Consider the following 21,165-nt stretch of genomic DNA (forward strand, 5'->3'; position numbering starts at 1 on the left):
ATTGATTATGAATTTTTAATGTCATTTTGTAGTCTTAACTGAAAGCAAGACAGCTTTGACCTAAATTTCCAATTTTGCCTCGAGTTATTGTCATGAAGCCTATTGTTACATTGACACTTATCATTATAAGGATTACAATGATAGATTAGATATAGCTTGCTCTGTTTCTCTTCCCCCCTAGTCCCCCCATTTTGCCTCCCCACTTGAGGCTTGACCCCACTTCACAAAGTCCTAGTCCTCTGACATACCTAGAGACAGAGCATGCCCAAAACAAAACAAGCCCCCCAGCAGTGGCGTATGAGGATTAAAACTGAGATGTCTATTGCCAATACAGTCCAAATACTTTAAACATAAAATATAATTTTTAACAGTCTTGAAATAGTAAGATAGTAAACCCAGGAAATGTTGTTAAAACATGGCCCTAGATAAGCATAGCAAACCCTAATATAAAAATAACAATAACAATAAACCAAGGGTATGATTTTAAACAGTCTCCTTTATTAAAAAAAAAAAAAAATTAAAAGTTACTAATTTAATTATAGTCCACACATACAAACATATATGCGTATAATTGTAATGAAAACATAAACAGAAAGTGGCCAAGAAGCAAAAAGAATGTATAATTACTGTACCAGTACCATTGCAAGCAGATAAGACAGCCAGTAAGATCTTCTTTGCCATGCCATGCCATGTGTGACTCACAATCTTATTTCAGAAAAGTGTCGGGCTCAGTTTTCTTAGTTCTTTTTCTGCTTCCTCCGCAGAGGTATAGATGTAATGCTTGACTTGAATGTCCACTTTCAGTTTGGCAGGATACAAGAGGCATCTGATCTCGGCTTTCTGTAAGCACTATTTAATGTTGTAAAAAGCAGCACGCTTAGCAGCTTTTGAGGGTGAGAAATCAGGGAAGATACAAATGTGGTTATTTTCAAATATAATCTCTTGTTTCTGTCTGAAAAGTAACATTACATTAAATTTAGATTGTAATTTCTCGAAGCACATGATAAGTCCTAGGTTTAGAGGTATATGATCCCCATATGTGGTAAGGTGCTGCTATCTCTGTGTCTAATTTAAAGTCCTCTCCAATTATTTTTGAGAATAGTTCAGCTACGAATTTCACTAGGGTTTGGACTTTCACGATTCTCAGGTAGACCTTTGATTCTAATATTATTCCTTCGGCATCCATCTTCCAGAGCAGTAAGTCTGCCTCCAAGTTTTTTGCATTCGGAATTCGCAGCTGTTGCTTTTCCGTCAATGGTGGATGCCAGATGTTCAGCTGTTTCAATTTCAGTTGTGAATGTCTGCTTAACGTCTTCCAGCTAATCAACAAGTGCTCTCAGCTTATTCTAAAACTTAGATGCATTTTCCTGAATGTGTTCCTCAATTTTTTCCAGCATACCTTTAAAGGTTACCTCAAAGCGATTAAATACACATTTCGCCAAGTCTTTATTATCCTGCTGCAGTTCCTGAAGCTCCAGCCACAGCTTCTCGTTTGTCTTGAGCATACCATTTATTTCTTTCTTTATATCTTTCTTGAGCTCATTTATGGCTGTGGCCATTGTAGCAATCATTACCTTCAGTTCAGACAGATCATTTCGGCTTTCGTGCTCTGCAGGTAAAGCGGCAAGCCCTATTACAGCCACTGCTCCTGGCTCGCAAGGAGTAGATGAAAGCGCGGACTGCAAGGCTATTTCCAGTTTCAAGTGATGTTCTGGAATCAACAAGCTATCATGACTTGCATCACTTGCACATTTACTCCCATTTTTGCTTTTGACTGGAGATGATGCAGTGGAGTGGGATCCTGTGTTTTCGCCTGTTTGTTCCAGGTCAGTCTCTGGAAGGCTGAACCTTGAACTTGGACTTGATGTCTGTCTAGGCTTGGATGTAGCTTTAGATTTTGTTTCTTTCTGAGCCCCTTTCTTGCAGCTCATGTTTATATATGCTTACATATACTGTAATAGAACGTCCTCGGGTTGGATAAATGCAGGATACCTTGGGATAATAAGAAATAAGAGAAAAAATAACACTGCTGCTAATTGAGCTCCGCTTCAGACGTCCATCTTCCGTAATGGACGAGACCAATTTCAAACTAACTTCTTATGTAGGAAAAATATTTCTTTTAGAAGTTTGTGAAACTTCTCTTATGCCTAGTGTTGCCAGCTTGTTTCTGTGTTGCCTGGGCAGGCCTTTCACCCTGCAGCATTCTTATCATACCTTCTTAGTTCCATCCTAGGTATTAAAGCTCTTATTAGAGCTATTTTTCATGACCTATGGGTTGATTTTTTGTGAAGCAATTTAAAGGATATGTAAACTTGAACATTTTAGTAGCTTGGAGTAGTCATCATCATTATTAATGAATCACATCAGTGACTTATCTAAAATATAATTGACACTTTTCATTACTGAATAAAAGTTGGACATTTATGAATATAGTAATACCTTGGTTAACAAATCCTCTGACAACGAAGCTCCTTTCTAATGAAGTCAGTACAGAATGTGCTGTGGAGCATGTGCAGATTCTAGTCGGAACCAGCAATGAATATGTCGGATTTTGGAAACAGTGACAAAAACGCATAATGCTTTATTGCTTATGTTACAGTAAAACATTTACAACATATTAATAAAATGAAATACAGTGAAACAATATTACTGTACTTTAAATCATGAAACACAAATAATTTAAACAAAAATGAACTATGGATAAGTACAACTTGATAACGATTCAGTACCTTGGAACTAGAAAAGGAGCAATGATGGCACGTAAACCCACCAGTAACTGACGAATGGCCTATCAGATGATAAGTGATTGCTGAGTGTCACTTTCACCTCCCAGCAGCTGTACTCCCTGAGACTGCATGGCTGTGATGCATACTTAGGGTGCTGGGATTGCAAGCAGATGTTGTACCATTCAGTTAAACAGCCAGCTGCCAAGCAAGCTGCTTACCAATTACAGGGATTATTGCGTGATGTGCATGCGGAAAGCTCATAATGATAGAGAATGGTGACTAAGTCGGTAGTGCTATCCCTCAGAACTACTTTGCTCTGTTTGTAGGTAAAAAAGGAAAGTCGATAGGTGTGAATTCATTGAAATTCAGTAGAAAACAAAACGTTTGGGGTTTTATGTGGACATTCATATCTGGAGAATTGGCATAACGACACAGCTGTAACAGCTTGCTAGAGTGCTGCGGTAGTAGTCATTGTGCAGTATCTGTACACAGAATAGTTATTGTCTGTTATTGATATTGTTTGAACCATAAAATGTGAGGTTCTTGTTTGTGTGTGCTTAGTTAATTCATGCATACTGTACTTATACAGTACTATTTTTGTTTTGAGACTAATACAGTTTGGCCAGTATTCACAAAAGCACATAGCAGAATCACTAAGGTCATGAAAGAAGCTGGTATAATCGTGGACAAGGGGGCATAGATAGAGCGCACTAATCTACAAGTTCTTCAGAGATGTTTTTCAACTGCTAAAGCCCATTTTTCCACCAAGTCTCCTTAAGGATTCTGGCTTGGATCACTTCACAAACTTGCAGAAACTGAGGTAGATGCTGTTGCCTATGTGAGGTGGAAGACGGGACATGAATTTCTGGCTAGTAAATAAAGTAGAAAAGTGTGTGCTGAGCCACATGGAAGAAGTTGTGCAAAACTCGAGCTTCAGCCACAACACTGTAGAGAGGCCAACAAAGGAACAGGCAGATGGCATGAGCTCCACAACACCAGCCACAAAACCTCCTCTCCAGATGGTTATAATACATATCCCTATTTCTCCTGTGTTAAATCTACCCCCAATAACATGTTCCTTATATATAAAACAAACTAAAATCCCAGAACACATCCTACTTTGTTAAATGAGGTATTTGTTTGTGTTTCTGCTTACAGTGTTTAGTTATTGATATTAACATTTAGATTTTTTTTTTTATTTTGGTTGTTGTACTGGTTGACAATATGATGTCAAATCTTCATTTTGTGTGTTTTTATGGCATTAGTTAGCTGACAGTTTACCACCACTGGTGCTGGTAGCCTAAAACATTTTATAATGCAGTGTCTCCCACTAGCTCCCTCATGCAACGTTTACTGGAGGTTGTCTCTTTCCTCAGCTGCTCTCCAACACTGTTGCTGCCATTCTGATCTTCAAAAGCTCCTACCATGTGGGTCCAATAATCTCTTATCTGTCACATACACTGCTTCCTCTTTCATGCTGTTGGCTAAGCCTGATAACTTATGGTCAGAAGGAATACAATATGCACTTACTATCTTCAACTCTGTCAGCAGAACCAAGTTAGGATCCTTACCCAAATCACCACCAGCAATGACTGTTGGGTCCACTATATTTTTAGAGGTGTTTACAACTGCTGGCATTTGGGCCATGTAACAAAGGAGTCAGGATCATGAGGTTGAATATAGGCACTTTATAAAAGAGACCTGGAAATGATAGACATTGTCTCCATTTCAGACAAGCTATGACTCATATTTGGAGGTGCTCATTCTCATTACATCTGTGTCACACTTGGTCAGTTCAATATCTGATAAAGATCACAGTGAGATAATGCCCAGAGGAGACAATCATTTACAAATATCATATTTATAGTCCTGCTGCCCCAAAAGTTGGTAATCTTTGTGCCTTGACTGTATCTGGATATTTTTTCAAAGATATTCACAAATAAGAAACAACATATACTTTTGGTGGAGACCTATGATCCATTTAAATAGAGTTGTCTTAATGCCTTAAATTCCTGTAATATGCATACACCTTTCACTCTGCAAACAGATAAACCTCCCACAACCACTGGCCTGAAAGGATGTTTTCCTAGCTATTTGTAATACAACCCCCTGTCTTCCCTTTAAAAAATACAGATCACCACTTACTTCCTAGACACCAGTTCCACCTTGCTAGCAATACTAATCGATAATTTTAGCATTTGCAGTGGACATCATCTGTCCCTACAGCCTTGCCTGTACAGAGCTTTTTAGCTGCCATGGTGACCTTAGTCTATAAAATTGAACTATAATAGTCTTACTATATGTTTCAAACACTGCTTCCACACTTCAACCAGGTGGAAAAAGTAACTCTCTGCAGCCTCTCAAGCATCATTCTGAATGCTTAACCAAAGTCTTCAAAACTTGGGCCTGTCTATAACTATTGTCCAAATATGTAAACCTTCTTAAAATGTACAAATGACCTGTTTATTTAACTCCATAGTTTCTTTCACCTTTTGTATCTTCCAACAGGGTTGCCAATCTGAAACATATAGACAACACTTTTGTCTCAGCACCAGGCAGCTGCCATGTCTACACTGAAGTCCATTCAAACTCCAAGGCTATCTTTTCACTTAGGACACAGAAGGCGATCTTTCAGAGTTGTGAGATAAACTCATCCTGAACAGAGGCACATGACAATCATTCAAAAGACACTGACACTGCTTTGAAACAAATATTTGGCCTGGCTGTCTATGCCAGCTCACTACCTAGTGATTATTTGACAGATTTGCACATTTGATTAAAGTGTCAGGAACATATATAGCTTCAGTTCAGGTGACAATACTACAACACTGATCATTGACCTGTAGCCAAAGATACTCTTATAAACCAGTTTGCGTTTGCTATAGACAACCCTTCAGAATCACAAAAACAATAATTATTCATCACTCTGATTTCAATTAGGCAGGCTGATCACCCAAGTCAAGCCATTCTCTGTATGAGTGTTGAAGTCTCCAAATACACTCTGTAGGCTTTAATACTTGAAGCAATAAATCCAGTGTCCTTTAAATGTCCAAATAGCCTCAATAGATGTGCTGTACATAGCTGGGGTCTTTTGAGCATTCCCATGCCCATCTATAGTCTATTCTGTGGTTAACATATCTAGCCATTATTTTACCAACTCCTGCACAAGGTCCAGCTAGTTTTTTGCCAGGAAGGTTACATTGTGCATTCCAAAAAACAAGTTTCCAATGAAAAGAACCAGTACTTCCAGATCTGCCTCAATCATCCCTATCACCTTTAAATGCACAACTTTTGTATTGCTAATAGTGATGTTTTCATAGCAGGTCCAGCTAATTTTTTTTGACTGTGTCCAACAGTGTTGTGTGGGTCACTTACCCCTTAGCAACGCATTACCAAATTGATGCATACCTAATTCCAGGTGTGGGCCGTTGTATTCTTGTTTTTATTTATATTTTTTCTCCAGCCGTCTGGAGTTTTTTTGTTTTTTCTGTCCCCCCCTGGCCATTGAACCTTACTCTTATTCGATGTTAATTAATGTTGATTTATTTTGTTTTATAATTGTGTCTTTCATTTTTCTATTCTTTAATATGTAAAGCACTTTGAGCTACTGTTTGTATGAAAATGTGCTATATAAATAAATGTTGTTGTTGTTGTTGTTGTTCTGGGTCAGGTTTCAGGAAATTTAACAAGAACAATCACAGGAGTCTTATCGCTAGAATTACCAATGCCTACGAAACAACTCGTAAGTCCGGCCCACCTTAAATCCCTTCACACCTCTCCGTCAGCATCTTTTGTCCTGTAAATGTGCTGATAAAGACAAGTAGCAAGCAGCCTGTTATTCCATCCCCCCACGTGCAGAAAGTGCACAAAGTTCTCCCAGCTCCTTAGTGAGGACTAGCACTCTGGTAGCCCTTTCACTATGCAAAAATGTACTTGTAGAATATGTTATTTCTGTTAGATTTGTTAGACCATCAGGGTGTCATTGGATGGCCTCCTGACGGCTCAAGGAAGGCCAAATAAAGCACTGAGGCTACTTATTCTGCCACAGAGTGAGAAATAGGCAGATAGAAAATCAGAGTATGAAACATAGTGAGAAACAAAGCGAGACTCGTAACCTTAAAAGACCGTTGACACAGCGTCAAATCAAGAAATAATAATAATAATTCTTTGCATTTATATAGCGCTTTTCTCACTACTCAAAGCGCTCAGCAATTGCAGGTAAATGGCTTTGCTCAAGGGACCAACAGAGTAGAGTCCCTTTTGTCATTTACAGGATTCAAACCGGCAATCGATCCCTAGCCTCAGAGCCACCACTCCGCCTAAAGAACACAAATCATTACTCAAAAGTCAAAATACCCAATCCAAACTTCAGAAGCCTGACAGTCAAATATCAAAATAATAACACTAGCGAAAGATTCTTTTAGAAATGCCTCTTTAATCTTAAGACAACTTAAAGGTGCACAGTGTTGACCTTAATACCAATGCACTGATACCATCACATATAATTTGCCCCACTATGGTAACAAGTATAGCAACTGTATACAAAATGGCTTTCAAAATGGATATGGCAATGAAAAATAAAATGGTGCTACAAGATGATGCAAAATATTTATCAATTACACAGGCCTCAAAATGGGGAGCTGATTTTAAAAGTCTTATGAGACAGAGTGACTGTAAAAACTCCAGCTCAAAGATATGTCCCACAAATAATCTTTATGAATAGAGCATTTATTTTAAATAAACAAAAGAAGCAGAAAAATGAAGAAAACAAGAAAAAGGCAAACATGAGGCAACCCAAAGCTAAAGAGTCCTTATATGTCATCCAGAAGTAGAATCCAAGAACAGAAACAAACAGATTGCAAAAAACAGAGAATCCAAAAAAACAGTACTTACAAAATAAGTTATTACAAACTGATAAAGCTACAAGGAGGGTCTAGCTGTCATGATGTCAGGGTGGCCTCACCTCCTAGGGCTACACCCACAAAGCAAAGAAAATGGCAGCACGTTTAAAGTGATGCAAAAACATGAAAAATAATTCAGAATTAACAAAAACTAACCATAAAACTGTCACACAACACAACCTGGATACCTTTTATATATATATATATAAATAACTTCAAGTGCTTGGAATTTATGATTCATGTATAAAATAGATTTAAAAAAGTCTCAAAATAAAATAACAAATACCAGGAATCACAGCAGTACTGATTTAAAAAGTTCTCTAATTGCTCTTGAATGTTTGTATAATCTTGGTAGGTTATTTCATTACTTTTTAAGAGAAACATTTCTTTTACTGAAATACCTGAAATAACTAGATTAGAAATAAAACAAGTGAGCCATTTCTTCATCTTGGAATAGCCAAATGGAGTTTTCTACCTCTGCTTTTTAGAAAGAGGAAACTTTAAGGACACCCATTTTGAAACAGCACCTCACAAAGTTGCATGAAACTGTACACATTGTAAATTCAGTATAAACTGACCTGGTCACCAGTTCCGACTAATGGTGGATAACTTACCTATAACAGCTGCTTTTCTCAATGGCCTAGATGAAGTATTTTTCCATGTGGCACCACTTGGCATACTCCACTTTTTTGTAGCTCTCTGAGCAAAGAAACTGTACTGTAAAGCCCGGGCTTGTCCAGAAGTGAGGAGCATTTTAAAGAGTTCTTGTTCTTTTTTTAATCCTTCGTCAAATGTAGAGTAGACTGAAGCCCTTACTGCCTGCAAGCAAGCCAAGGGTGCAATCGCGCCTCTTGATTGCTTTCTGATACTTGCAAGTGCTTCATCAAGAAAAGACTCAACATCTGGGGGGCATGGTGTGGTTCTCAGGCTAAGTCTCCTAGGTTCCAATGGCATTCCTAAAAATAAAAAGCACAACAAGCATGACAGGAACAGACTGAATCTTGAGGTCAAATCTCTTTTAGATGATTATACTTGCTGTAAAATTCAAATGTTCTACAAACATACAGTACTCTATTTGACACAATTATTTAACTGTTACTTGTTGAAATGTCAGCATAGGTAAGTCTAGATTTTAAAATCGAAGCACATGGCTACTGACTATTTCAGACACATATAAGTGGACCATATGATGATGGTTCAAACTCTCTATATCAAAAGTAAATTATTTGCAATTTGATATCTTTCAGACCTACATTGGTCTACAAGAATATCCATTATCCAAGGTGTATTGTTTAGATTTGTATACTCTCATTTATCATCATCGTAGTTCAATATTCATCAGACCATATATGGCAGCACTGTCAAACACAAAATGAAAAAGAAAAACATGACAAAAGGAGATATTTATAGTTCTCTACTTCATGATATACATTGCACGGTATATTAACAATATACACCATTATTTATGCTGATCTAATAAAGAGTGGCAACTCAATTCATTCTGCATTTAAGGTTAAAGATGTTTTATTTCTAATGCATTATCAATACTCTACACTAAGGAATATCAATAAATGACCATTTCACAAATCATTAGCCTTGCAGTTGAATAGCCACCTTCCAGTGACATTTGTAAAGCAATTACCCATTTCTCCCACTCTTGATAATTGTAATCTTTATTACAAATAATAAAAAAATGAAAAAGAAAATTGGAATCGAAAACAACAGTTAAATCTACTGCAGCTCTTCTGCTGTAATAACCCATTTTTATTATGGTATTCAATTTCTTCAGGCTTGTGTAAATGAATCATTAAAGGAAGTGAGCGAAGTAGGAAATGATAACATTTTTGCTTAGAGAATTCATTGGCAGCAGCAGGTCAATGTTGTCCTAGTTATTCATGAAGTAGGCAGTGGTCTAAAACCTCTGGTTCTGGGTTATTGATAATAATTGAGCCCAGTATTGTTTTTGGCATTTTAAAAATATTTTTCTTACTAAAAAAATGTATTATTTCCTTCATTCTAAAACTCCAAGAAATACCCTTTAGTCATCAACGGATTTAAAGAAAATAAATAAATACAAGAATTGTCAGCCGTATATACTGTGACACATGCTCATCATAGAGTTACCTTTTATGGTAAGGACTACCACCCCGGGACATCAGGGGGCGCAACAGTTAACCACCTTATCTCCTTTTACCCCACAGTTCTGAGAAGATGGCAGTGAGGGCAACTCACCCCACCCTTTCTGTTTCACGGGCTATAAAAGTGCGGTGCTTGTGGAAGGAAACATTTTATATAGGAGATGAGCAACCAGCAATATGGAGCCCCGACCATAAAGCCTGACTGCTGTTCAGCATCCTTACATTAACCAATGGCTGGTTATATTTTTGTTAGTCTCTACGCAATCGAGTGCCTGTTATTTTTATTTCAGCTCTTTCTGGGAAAACTGGATGGCCCGGATGGTGCCCCAGCATTTCATTTGAGTTCCTGTCTTAATACCAGTCAATGATAATACTTATATATAAATTACCAATCTATTCACTTTCTGAACTCACTTACTACATTAGATTGTCACTGGGCACAGAAGATAGGAAAGAAACCAGACAGAGTGCCAGTCTTTGCTAGGGCACACTCCATACAGAGTCATATAATCGCAATTCACAGTCACCAACAAACCTAGTAAGCACATTTTTGGGATGTGGGAAATTTTGTATCTGAAGGAAAACACAGTAGTGTATGGGAAGAAAGTACAAAGTTCCCTTTTATAAAGTAGTAACTATCCAACTATGCTACCTAAAAACAAATCCAACTATGATCTAATCAAATTAATGCATTCCTGGATCACAGAGTTTGGAGAACATCTCAGCAAAACTGGGTGCCTATTGCAGAGCACCTTAAGTGGTGTGACTGCAGCATTAACTACTTTGCCACTGTGCCTGCATTCAGATAAATAAATCCATTTATGTTAAATACAGCTACTGACATAAAGATATTTCATGACTTACACCAAAAAGGAATTACAATCAGGCTTGAACAACCCCAAAAAAACTACCAATAAATTCTCTTTAAAAAGAAGGCACAAAGGTGCTGAAAGTGACATTCAGTTTCAACTCATAGGCGAGAACTAGGGAAAGTTCTACAAATTAATGTTCACAATAAGTATTGACTAAATAAGGTAATGGCAGTTTTACAGTATATTCTACTGGCAATGCCATATTATTTCAAGTTTTCTTTTATTTCTCATAGCAATTAACAATTGCAGGATTGCTTTATTTGAGTTGTGGTCATGTCTACAAGGTGTGTTACAAAATAAAATAAATAAAAAAATATATATATATATATATTTCATCAATAATGCAAAGGTATGTTTGCCTATTGTAATTCTAACTTACAATCGACATTTAGTACATCACACATCTCTTTGAAGCACAGAGAGAACATGAATAATCCACACAGACAGGTGAACAGGAATGAAATTCAAACCCAGCATGCACCACCCACTGCACCACCATACCTTTGAATACAAGAATGAGACTTGAAATTTGAACTAACAGATAATTATTCACAGGGCATTTGCTCTACCTATTAAGGGGGATAAATATTCCCTGAACACTTCATGATTTTTCAAACTGTGTGATGTTGTACAGTTTCCATAACAGTACCTATAACTGATCATCTTAAATGATTAAATTGTTGCATTTAACCAAATAGCCAACGCAAACTAAGAATAACTTTTATTTTATTTGTGACTGTATTTCTTAGAACAGTGACAAATTTTCTTTACATTTTCAGTGAAAACAAATCAAGACATTCAGAGGAGAAACTGAATTATTTAACTCCACAAACTCATTGATTATGTAAGAAAATTCTGTGAAGATATACTGAGTTATAAAACTTGTCTTTCTAGTACAAATCCATTCTTTATCACACAAAAATAATGACTCAACAAAATGCATTTGAATATGTCAAAATTTGCACTTCCAAATGCAATAAATGTATACACAGAATTGATAGATAGATAGATAGATAGATAGATAGATAGATAGATAGATAGATAGATAGATAGATAGATAGATAGATAGATAGATACTTGAAGTCAATACTAGAAATGATTACTGTGATCACAATTGATAGCCATTTAAAGCAAGGGTTTTATTTTTATAAAGTCATATCTGACAACTCAGAAAGACAGACTGGTAAGGTGGTGAATCCAAATTGACAATGTGTGTAAGTATGTGTGTCTGACATGAGGCTGTTTCCTGCTTTGCTCCCAGTGCTGCTAGGATGAGTTCTAGCCCTTAGCCCTGGATTATGCAAGACTGAGAATAATATTTTATGTTAGGTTTGCACAACCAGTGTGACAAATCAAAAGAAAAGGCAACTCAGTACTAATTTAAAGAATAATAGTTGAACGATAAAAAGAGGCACACTGATCTGGTAGATGACTGTCAGTGATGACTTTTGTATTGAGGTTACATCTACACACAGTCATTATTCAAGTTTTCTCCTGACACTCCAGATTTTCTCTCACAATTATAAATTGACCTGACATGAGCTAGTGTGATTTAGTATGTGTCACCTATTAGGTTTCTTCCTTGCACCCTTTATTGGCTCCCTGTGTCTTTCAACTGGAAAAAGACAGCTTAGAAAACAGACAAATAGTAAAAGATAGTATGATAAGGCCAGATATAATCTTTCAACAAAAAAGAAAAATTCCAGTATTCCTAACAAAGCCATAAACTGCAATAACTTTTTTGGTATTGTGGCAGTAGAGGGCAGTAGTGCACCCTTGAACCCTCAGGTACAACTCCAGACACCAGGTAAAAGTCCACGACCTTTTTATTATTCTTCAGAGTGCACCAAGCACCTTCCACACTACTCATTAACTATAACAACCACAATAAACTCTCCTCCTCGCCCAAACACTTTGCTCCTCTCCCACCCAGCACAGCTCAGTGTCTGGACTGAGGCACCGTCCTTTTATAGCCCCTGACCCGGAGGTATTCCTGTCCCGACAGTCCATAGTTCCTTACTCCTTCCGGGTCAGGGCAATCAGTCCTTTTCTTTAACCCGGGAGCACGTCGTTCCTTCCTGTCACGTGACCATGACGTAATCCCGGGTCATAGGGCATAAAAGAGCCCATAAGCCCCCCCACAGCGACTCCTGGTGGCCCCCAAGGTATCCAGCAGGGTTGTGTAAAAATACTACAAGGTCCATAATGCCCTGCTGGACCTCGGGGCACGATCCTGCTGTCAGGAGAGCTCCTCCTGGCGGCCTGGGGGTGCGGACCAGCATGGAAAGCCAGCAATCCTCCACAGTATGTTTGTGTTTATTCTTCAACTCCATTTGTCATATCAAATAGCCAAAAAAAAAGTGCTGGTTTATCTCCAAATGCATTTGTTCACATCTTTAACAAAACCCTGCAAAAAAGCGACTGCCTGACTTGTACAGCACTGCTTATAGTGGAGCCTGCCATAGAAATGGGCCAAGGAGCAACACATATAACTTACTTTTAATCAAATATAATGCCCATTGTGGGGTACAGCCCGGACACAGACAGGAAGACATGTTGGTTCTCCACACACATGTTTATTTTTAACAATATGTACAGTGCACAACCCAGTGCCACAGCACCAATCACCCCTTCAAGTCCTGGGCCAACACAATACCTTGCTCAGTCCTCAGACCGCCTCCACTCCTCTCCTTCGAGCTCCGTCCACTTCCACCCAAATCTTGCTGTCGAATGGAGGGAGGTGGCCCCTTTTATGCACGCCAGGATGGGCTCCAGGTGCTTCCTGAGGAGCCTCCGCAAACACACCCCCATGTGGCGGAAGTACCAACTGTGTAGCCGGAAGTCCTCTGAGTGTTCCTGCTCCTCTTCCCCCCAGCACTTCCTGGTGTGGCGGAAGTGCTGAAGTCCAGGGCTCCAAAGGCATGGGGGCGCCCCCAGGTGGCGACCACAGGCCCCTACAGGGTGGAGCTTCAAAGCTCTGTACCCGTGGCCCCCAAAGGAACCAGGGCGGTCGCCTCCAGATGGTCTGGGGAAGGCGCAAGCCCTCCTCCGGTCCTCCTGGGCATCCCGGCCGGGTCGCTACCCCAGCCACTTCTGACACCATACATTCAAATTAAATTTGCAGATTCAAGTTTGGCTGAAGGCCATGCGTACATAGTCCATTGGAATGCTTACTTGCCAATCTGATCAAAATCTTCTCTGCATCTCAAAGCAGCATTAAAGATGACCTTGTTGTCCATCGGGACAAAATTCAATGGTAAGCTATCGACTGCATTGCAACTACAATCAAAGTCAACCCAAAAATGAAACCATCTGCCAGCTCTGTTGTGGTATGTTACTGACATGGTGTGAAACTAATTCAAGTGATGATGTAAGCTGTTGATTTCAAAAACCCTTCTTTTTATGCTTTACACCATATTTTTATATCATCCTTGCCAATACTGCTCTCGCAAACAAAGCTCAACACATGTCCTAAATAATCTGTTTCATCAAGTGGGTTTCCTCTCTAGCAAAACCCAATTAAAATATCTTTATGGTTAATATAAGGATTCAAGTAGTTGAAACCTCTTACAAATTCGAGGAGACCTTTTAGCCTATCAAACTCATTTGGTTAGCAAATGACTACATTGTCCAAATCTATCATACAGATACTTCCAGAAGCCATCAAGATTTCTGTTTTAACAATAAGACTTGTTAGTTTGTTCCATATCCCCTTTGAGTGAAGGAATATGTTTTGTCATTGCTCACACACATCACAGGCCATCTCAGTTCACAAATTTGCATTGTGGTAACTGTCGGCAATGAGCAGCGAACCTGCAATGTCTAGATTACAACAGATCTTATAAGTAGAATCTTTTAGCCTGACCTAAACAAAACTTTCTGACTTGGATGAAAAGATAGTGGAGTTTGAGTGCTTCCTGGTGGATTTATTTGAGCCCTCTCTACCTCTCAGCCCTCACCTTACTGTGTGGCTCCACTGCCTCCACACTTCACCCTTACTGAGTGCAAAGCCTGCTGATTACGCCAAGTGTTTGGCTGTAGACTCGTTCACACTATCAGCCTTCTCAGTTAACGGATTTCCACTGTGGTAACTGCTGGTCGCAAGCCATGAACCCAAAATGTCTGTATACAACAGTATTCAGAAGTATTTTCTTATCAACCTGAGCTAAATCTGAGTGCTGCATTTGACACCATTGATCATAATATTCTTAGAAATCGCCTTAGTCAATGGGTGGGCCTCTCTGGCAGTGTCTTATATTGGTTTGAATCCTACCTGACAGGGAGAAAATTCTTTGTTAGTTGTGGTAATTACAACTTGAAGACACATGATATCCGATATGGTGTTCCACAAGGCTCTATCCTGGGTCCGCTGTTATTCTCAATCTACATGCTTCCATTAGGTCAGATTATCTCGGGGCACAACGTGAGCTGCCACAGCTATGCTGATGACACACAGCTGTACTTATCAATAGCACCTGACGACCCTGATTCTCTTGATTCACTAACACAATGTCTGACTTGTATCTCAAAATGGATGAATAGCAACTTTCTCAAGTTAAATAAAGAGAAAACTGAAATCTTAGTGATTGGCAATAATGGATACAATGAGGCTATTAGAAATAAACTGGATACATTAGAATTAAAAGTCAAGACTGAGGTAAAAAGCTTAGGGGTAATTGTTGACTGTAATCTGAATTTTAAATCGCATATTCATCAGATAACTAGGACAGCATTTTTTCACTTAAGAAACATAGCTAAAGTTAGACCTCTTATATCACTGAAAGATGCTGAGAAATTAGTTCACACGTTTGTTTTCAGTCAACTAGATTACTGTAACACACTCCTCTCAGGACTACCCAAAAAAGACATAAATCGTTTGCAGCTAGAGCAGAATGCAGCTGCTAGAATCCTAACTAGGAAAAGAAAATCCGAGCACATCTCTCCAGTTTTGATGTCACTACACTGGTTACCTGTGTCATTCAGGATTGACTTTAAAATTCTGCTTATGGTTTATAAAGCCTTAAATAATCTCGCCCCATCTTATATATCGGAATGTCTGACACCTTATATTCCAAATCGTAACCTTAGATCCTCAAATGAGTGTCTCCTTAGAATTCCAAGAGCAAAACTTAAAAAAAAGTGGTGAGGCGGCCTTCTGCTGCTATGCACCTAAAATCTGGAATAGCCTGCCAATAGGAATTCGCCAGGCTAAAACAGTAAAACACTGCTGAAAACACATTACTTTAACATGGCCTTTTTATAACTTCACTTTAACTTAATCCTGATACTCTATGTTCAATTCATCATAATAACTATTCATGATGGCTCTAAAATCCGTACTGACCCCTACTCTCTCTTCTGTTTCTTTTTCCGGTTTCTCTGTGGTGGTGGCCTGCATCACCACCACCTACTCAAAGAATCATGATGTTCCAACAATTATGGATGGATCAAAAGCCAGAAGTCTATGCGACCATCATCTTCCTTCCGTGAGAACCCTAAATCCAAAGAGGACTGTTTCATTTATGTTAGGTAGAATGCCCAGAGGGGACTGGACAATCTAATGGTCTGGAATCCCTACAGATTTTATTTTTTTCTCCAGCCGTCTGGAGTTTTTTTTTGTTGTTTCTGTCCACCCTGGACATTGGACCTTACTGTTATTCTATGTTAATTAATGTTGACTTATTTTATTTTCTTACTGTGTCTTTTATTTTTCTATTCTTCATTATGTAAAGCACTTTGAGCTACTTTTTGTATGAAAATGTGCTATATAAATAAATGTTGTTGTTGCTGTTGTTGTAAAGAAAGCTCCCAGCCTTAACCGAACACTGAAAACAGAGAGCTTCCTGGTGATGTCACCCCAGGTTTGGCTCCAACAGGTCATTTAGATGCCTCAAACAGCACTATGATGAGGGCAGCATTGTCATGTAACATTTTTTAAAATTATGAAATAATAAAACAAAAAAAGTGAAGTGTGAACCCTAAGAATTACATGCACATCTGGTGCCTAATTTATAAACTACCTTTAGAAAATTGTGAGAAAAATTGGAACGCTGCTAGAGACCATTTGGAATTGGAAAAATGCAACTACAGATGACCCCCAAAATTCATGGGGGTTACGTTCCTAGAGCACCTGCGAATTGTGAGAAACCGCGAATTTTGGATGTGGTCAAAACAATGTCTATAAATGCCTATTGTTATAGTTTAAACCTAAAATATGCCCCCATAACACTTTAATTTCATTTAAAGCTCAGCTTAATACATTACTTTAAAAAAAGAATGTAAAGGTAAACCCGTATACTGTACAGTACTGTACTGCTATGTCTCCTGCAGTGCTAGAATGTAAAATATCGATGTTACCCCTATATGTACTGTAATTCATGCAAGCGCATTTTCTTTGGTATTCGCTGTCATTTTCTTTGGTATAAGTAGGGTAAATACACTGTGAGACATGCCCGGACACCATCAGACAGACACCGCATCTTTATAAAAAGGTCTTTTATTTTGTCCTCCATCATAAATACACACAACTCAGTCCCGCACAGTCCACTGGGCCTTCTTGTCCCAATCACCTTGATACCAGGCCTCTCTCATTCTGTCCCTTGGACCACCTTTCCTCTGGCTCTCCATGGGAGCCTTGTCCTGCTCCCACTCCCGACTCTAGCTCCCCGACTGTAGGAAGGCGGGCCCTTTTATTCTGCCCCGGATGTGCTCCAGGTGCTCCCTCTGACGTCACTTCCTGTTGTGGCGGAAGAGCACTTGGAAGCACTCTGGGCGTCCCAGGAGGGATTCTCCTCCATCTTCCCGGGTGTGGAGGAAGTAAATCAATCCCGGGCCCTCTGAGACTCAGGGCGCCCCCTGGCGGTGGCCACAGGTTCCAATAGGCATAAGCCTCCTTATTCCTCTCCTGTGGTCCTCCTCTGTTCCAGGGCGGATGCCCCCTCGTGGCCCGGAGGACGTACATGCCACCTTCTGGTCCTTCTGGGCGTCCTGGCCGTGTTGCAGCCCCAGCAACTCGCCACAACACAATAACTTAATTTAACAAAAAATACAGTAAAATGTATGGGAACTCACTATTAATGAATGATATTAATTGAAGATAATGATGATGATGAATTAGCTGTGCAGTACGATGAAGGTATGTAATGAAGATAATGACTGCACGGCAAAGCAAAGGAATTACAGCTCCTCAGGTGGCTACTATGGTATAACTTTTTGTTCTGGGAGCAAATCCAGTAGTTCAACCTCCTCCTGGACTGTCTTAAACTTTTTCTGGTGCTTAGGTTTATTGCCAGAAGCCTTAGAAGGTGCAGGGCGTTTGGGCAGCATCTTAGGGCTTTAAGAAGTACAAAACAAAAAACACGAGAATGTTCAGCGAAACACTCGAGATAGCTACACGCGGTAAACTGTTATGATACGTGAATGCTGGGCTGCATCTGCCAGAGTTGCGTCACAGAGCAGCAGCCATTCAGCAGCAAGGAAAAATGAATAACGCTCTCGGATTGGCTACTTCACCATCACAAGCTGTGTTTTCCTCTATGGTTGCTTTGTGTTCTCTCTACAGTACAGTATTGCCATGAAAAAATCCATAAAAAATTGCAGAGGATATTTACGGCTTCTGCTAACAGTTATTAGTTAGGTTCTAAGGAAAAATCCGCAAACGACTGAGGCCGTGAACTCTGAACCGCGACTTCGCAGGGGTCTACTGTATAACCAATGTGAGGAGTATCATCATCAAAATGTCTGGAATCTGTTTAAAGTTTCAGTCCCAATATCTGTTAAAAATCTATCAAGTTTACACGGTGTGTGTTTATTTAGAAAGAGCAGCCACCTTTTAACTTGCCGGACAGTTTGAAACAGCCAAGGTATTTTCAGAAGCATGCAGGAAAAGTTTAATTCCACATTCAATTTCATATTATTTATTTTATTCTTTTTAATACCAGTTTCGTGCATTTTATTGTTTTAAAGCTAATCCTTTTTAGTGCTTTGCATTTGTTCCAAAAATGATATATTATTTAGTAATTTTTGCCCGATATTCAGAGAATGCTTCTTTTTTTTAAAGCCCGTACAAAAATACAGGAATATGTATTGAATTTGATTTACGTGTAAAGTCTCATGGCTAGTAAGGATATATGGGGGTTAGGTCAAATGGGCAACAAAAAATGTACTATGCATCAGGTGGCATTATGAAAAGTACTATGATCACTGTGCTCACCGGTGAAAGTATTCTTTTTCTGTTGTTGGCTGCACAACAGAAAGCACTTATGGAATCTAAAAGTACAAAAAGAAAGGTGATAGATAGAAGTAGAAGTGAATGCCACAGCAACCATCCTGGGTCTACTAGGCTCTTAAGTAGCCTTAGGGTAGTTTCCCTGGGTAACTTAATGTTGGCCCTGCTCCCACTGGGTTAACAGACAAAGAGTAAAGCACAGACTTTAATCTATAAATACATACATAAGAAACATAAACTGATAATACAAAATTTCCAAACAAAATAATATTCACAATATTCAAAGTCACAAGTGCAACAAAATAAGCCCAACAAAAACAAAAAGCAATCACTTCATAAACAATGATTCATACTTAGCTTGCACTAAACATTTAGAACAAATCCACAGTCAAGCAGTACTGGGAGAGCCATGATAAAAGTGGAGAGAAACGAACGGAGTTCAATCTGAAATCAAAGAACATTGTCAATATTCCTACAAGCAAAGCGCAAGAAATACTTTCTCACAGACTGATAATAGAATAATAGTGAAGACTAAAAGGAAGAATGTATAATAAAAGGGAAAAATAAGCACTGTAGCATAATAATAAAGATAAGAAATAATAAAATATATATGGTAAATTAAGGAATGACAATTTTTCATGAGCAGGTTATATGAGTGCAAAGGTTATTGAATGCACAGACCACAGGTACACAGTAAATATTTACTGAACTTACATACTGATAGTTTGAGTGACACACCTGAGAATTATGAAAATTAATTTGTTTTACTATTTTACTAATATTTGCGTTAAAGCATTGCTAGCAGAATTTCAAATGTGCCTTAAGGAAACCTTTTAATTTGATGGTTATTTTTTTCTTTAATACTTGCTAAAGTATTGTAATCTGTGACACCAGTATTGATGATAATATACTAGGCTCTTGTAAAATCTCAGTGTTTTAGACAATAGTACATTTTAATATTATTTTTTAAGATTGAGTTTTGATATTTTAATTGACTGGCAAAAAGACTGAGATATTGGATATTTTCATATCCTTTCCAATGCACTAAAAATTCAGAATTATAACAGGAAGTGCTTGAGAACTTGTTTTTGGCAACTAACTATGCTTCTTATGCATCTCTGCCTTTGTAATTCAAATTTTGTTCTATCTATGAACCTTTAAGACATACTGTAGGTTAGTTTTTTCACCTCTGCATTCACAATCACATTTTCATGTTCACAGGAATAAAAAACCTGTAAAAATACAAATGTGATAATACAGCTCCTCTTCTTTCCTCAAGTTAAATGTATTGAAGATATCTGTGAGCTAAGTGTATCAACTACCATCCATTTACCTGTTATCACACACGCATGAATAGGAAAACACTTCAGGGCTTGTCCATTTTTAACCCCACTCCAAGCCAAGGGTTGCCGCTATCCTGTAACCATTTTCCTCTTCTTCCCTCTGCAGATCGAGAAACCAACAACTGCCACCATCTTTCTCCAGTCTGTTTGAAGACTTTCTTGTGTAAAGATGCTTCATGTCAGACACGTTAATTCATGTTTATTGTTTTGCCTTACATTATGTTGGGTTTGCCCAAGGGTGCCCCAAACACTTGTCTGTGTGCTCAAACCAGCAGATGGTTGCGAGGTGCCCATGTCAGTAGATGGTTGCGGGGTGTCCATGTCTCTATCTCAGCAGCTTGTATCACAAAGTAGAGGTTTCAGCCTAATGCTATCACTCGTACACCCACACTCACATTCAGAAACAATTTTGATTTGTTAACTAACCTGACATGCATGTCTATGGTATATGGAGGAAATGTGGAGTATCCTGAGAAAATTCCAAACATACACAGAGAGAACAAGAAAGCTCTAAATAGAAAAAGGTCTGGAAATCAAAAGTGAGCCTCTGGAGCTGTCAGACAGTAGTGCTGAGCAGTATACCACCATGCTTCTCAATATAACGTATCCTTGCATAACTGAGAAGCTGTGCATACTTCATTACAGAATATGGTATGTTTGATGCAATTTTTATTATATTTTTCACTTAAAAAAAACACTGTGCTACTTGTGTAAATTTTAAGTTTAATCTCTTCTTCCAGAACCACATGCACACTCATGGCTGTGTACACAGAAGTGCAGTTAATAAGGGGATTTTATTGCATGTCAGTTGCAGTATTAAACTCAACCACATATGACTGTCTATATCAGCAAGGAATGCATCAGAGGAGAGAGACTGAAATCGAGCACACAACCAAAGCTCTAACACTTACGGCTGAAAGTATTTCACAACAATAAAAATCAATCTTAAAAACTAAAA

At 38.6% G+C, this 21,165-nt stretch overlaps 1 protein-coding gene across 1 annotated transcript in view; it reads right to left on the reverse strand.

The window, feature by feature from the left end:
- The window catches only part of ehhadh (enoyl-CoA, hydratase/3-hydroxyacyl CoA dehydrogenase), a 158,494-nt gene that overhangs the window by 70,094 nt on the left and 67,235 nt on the right, over window positions 1–21,165 (reverse strand). Inside the window, exon 6 of the mRNA XM_039756343.1 lies at window positions 8,242–8,583. Within this exon, the coding sequence (XP_039612277.1) occupies window positions 8,242–8,583 (342 nt within the window). The remainder of the gene's footprint in view (window positions 1–8,241; window positions 8,584–21,165) is intronic.

Source organism: Polypterus senegalus, chromosome 6 (assembly GCF_016835505.1).
Source record: "Polypterus senegalus isolate Bchr_013 chromosome 6, ASM1683550v1, whole genome shotgun sequence".
In the NCBI taxonomy this organism is placed as follows: Eukaryota; Metazoa; Chordata; class Cladistia; order Polypteriformes; family Polypteridae; genus Polypterus; species Polypterus senegalus.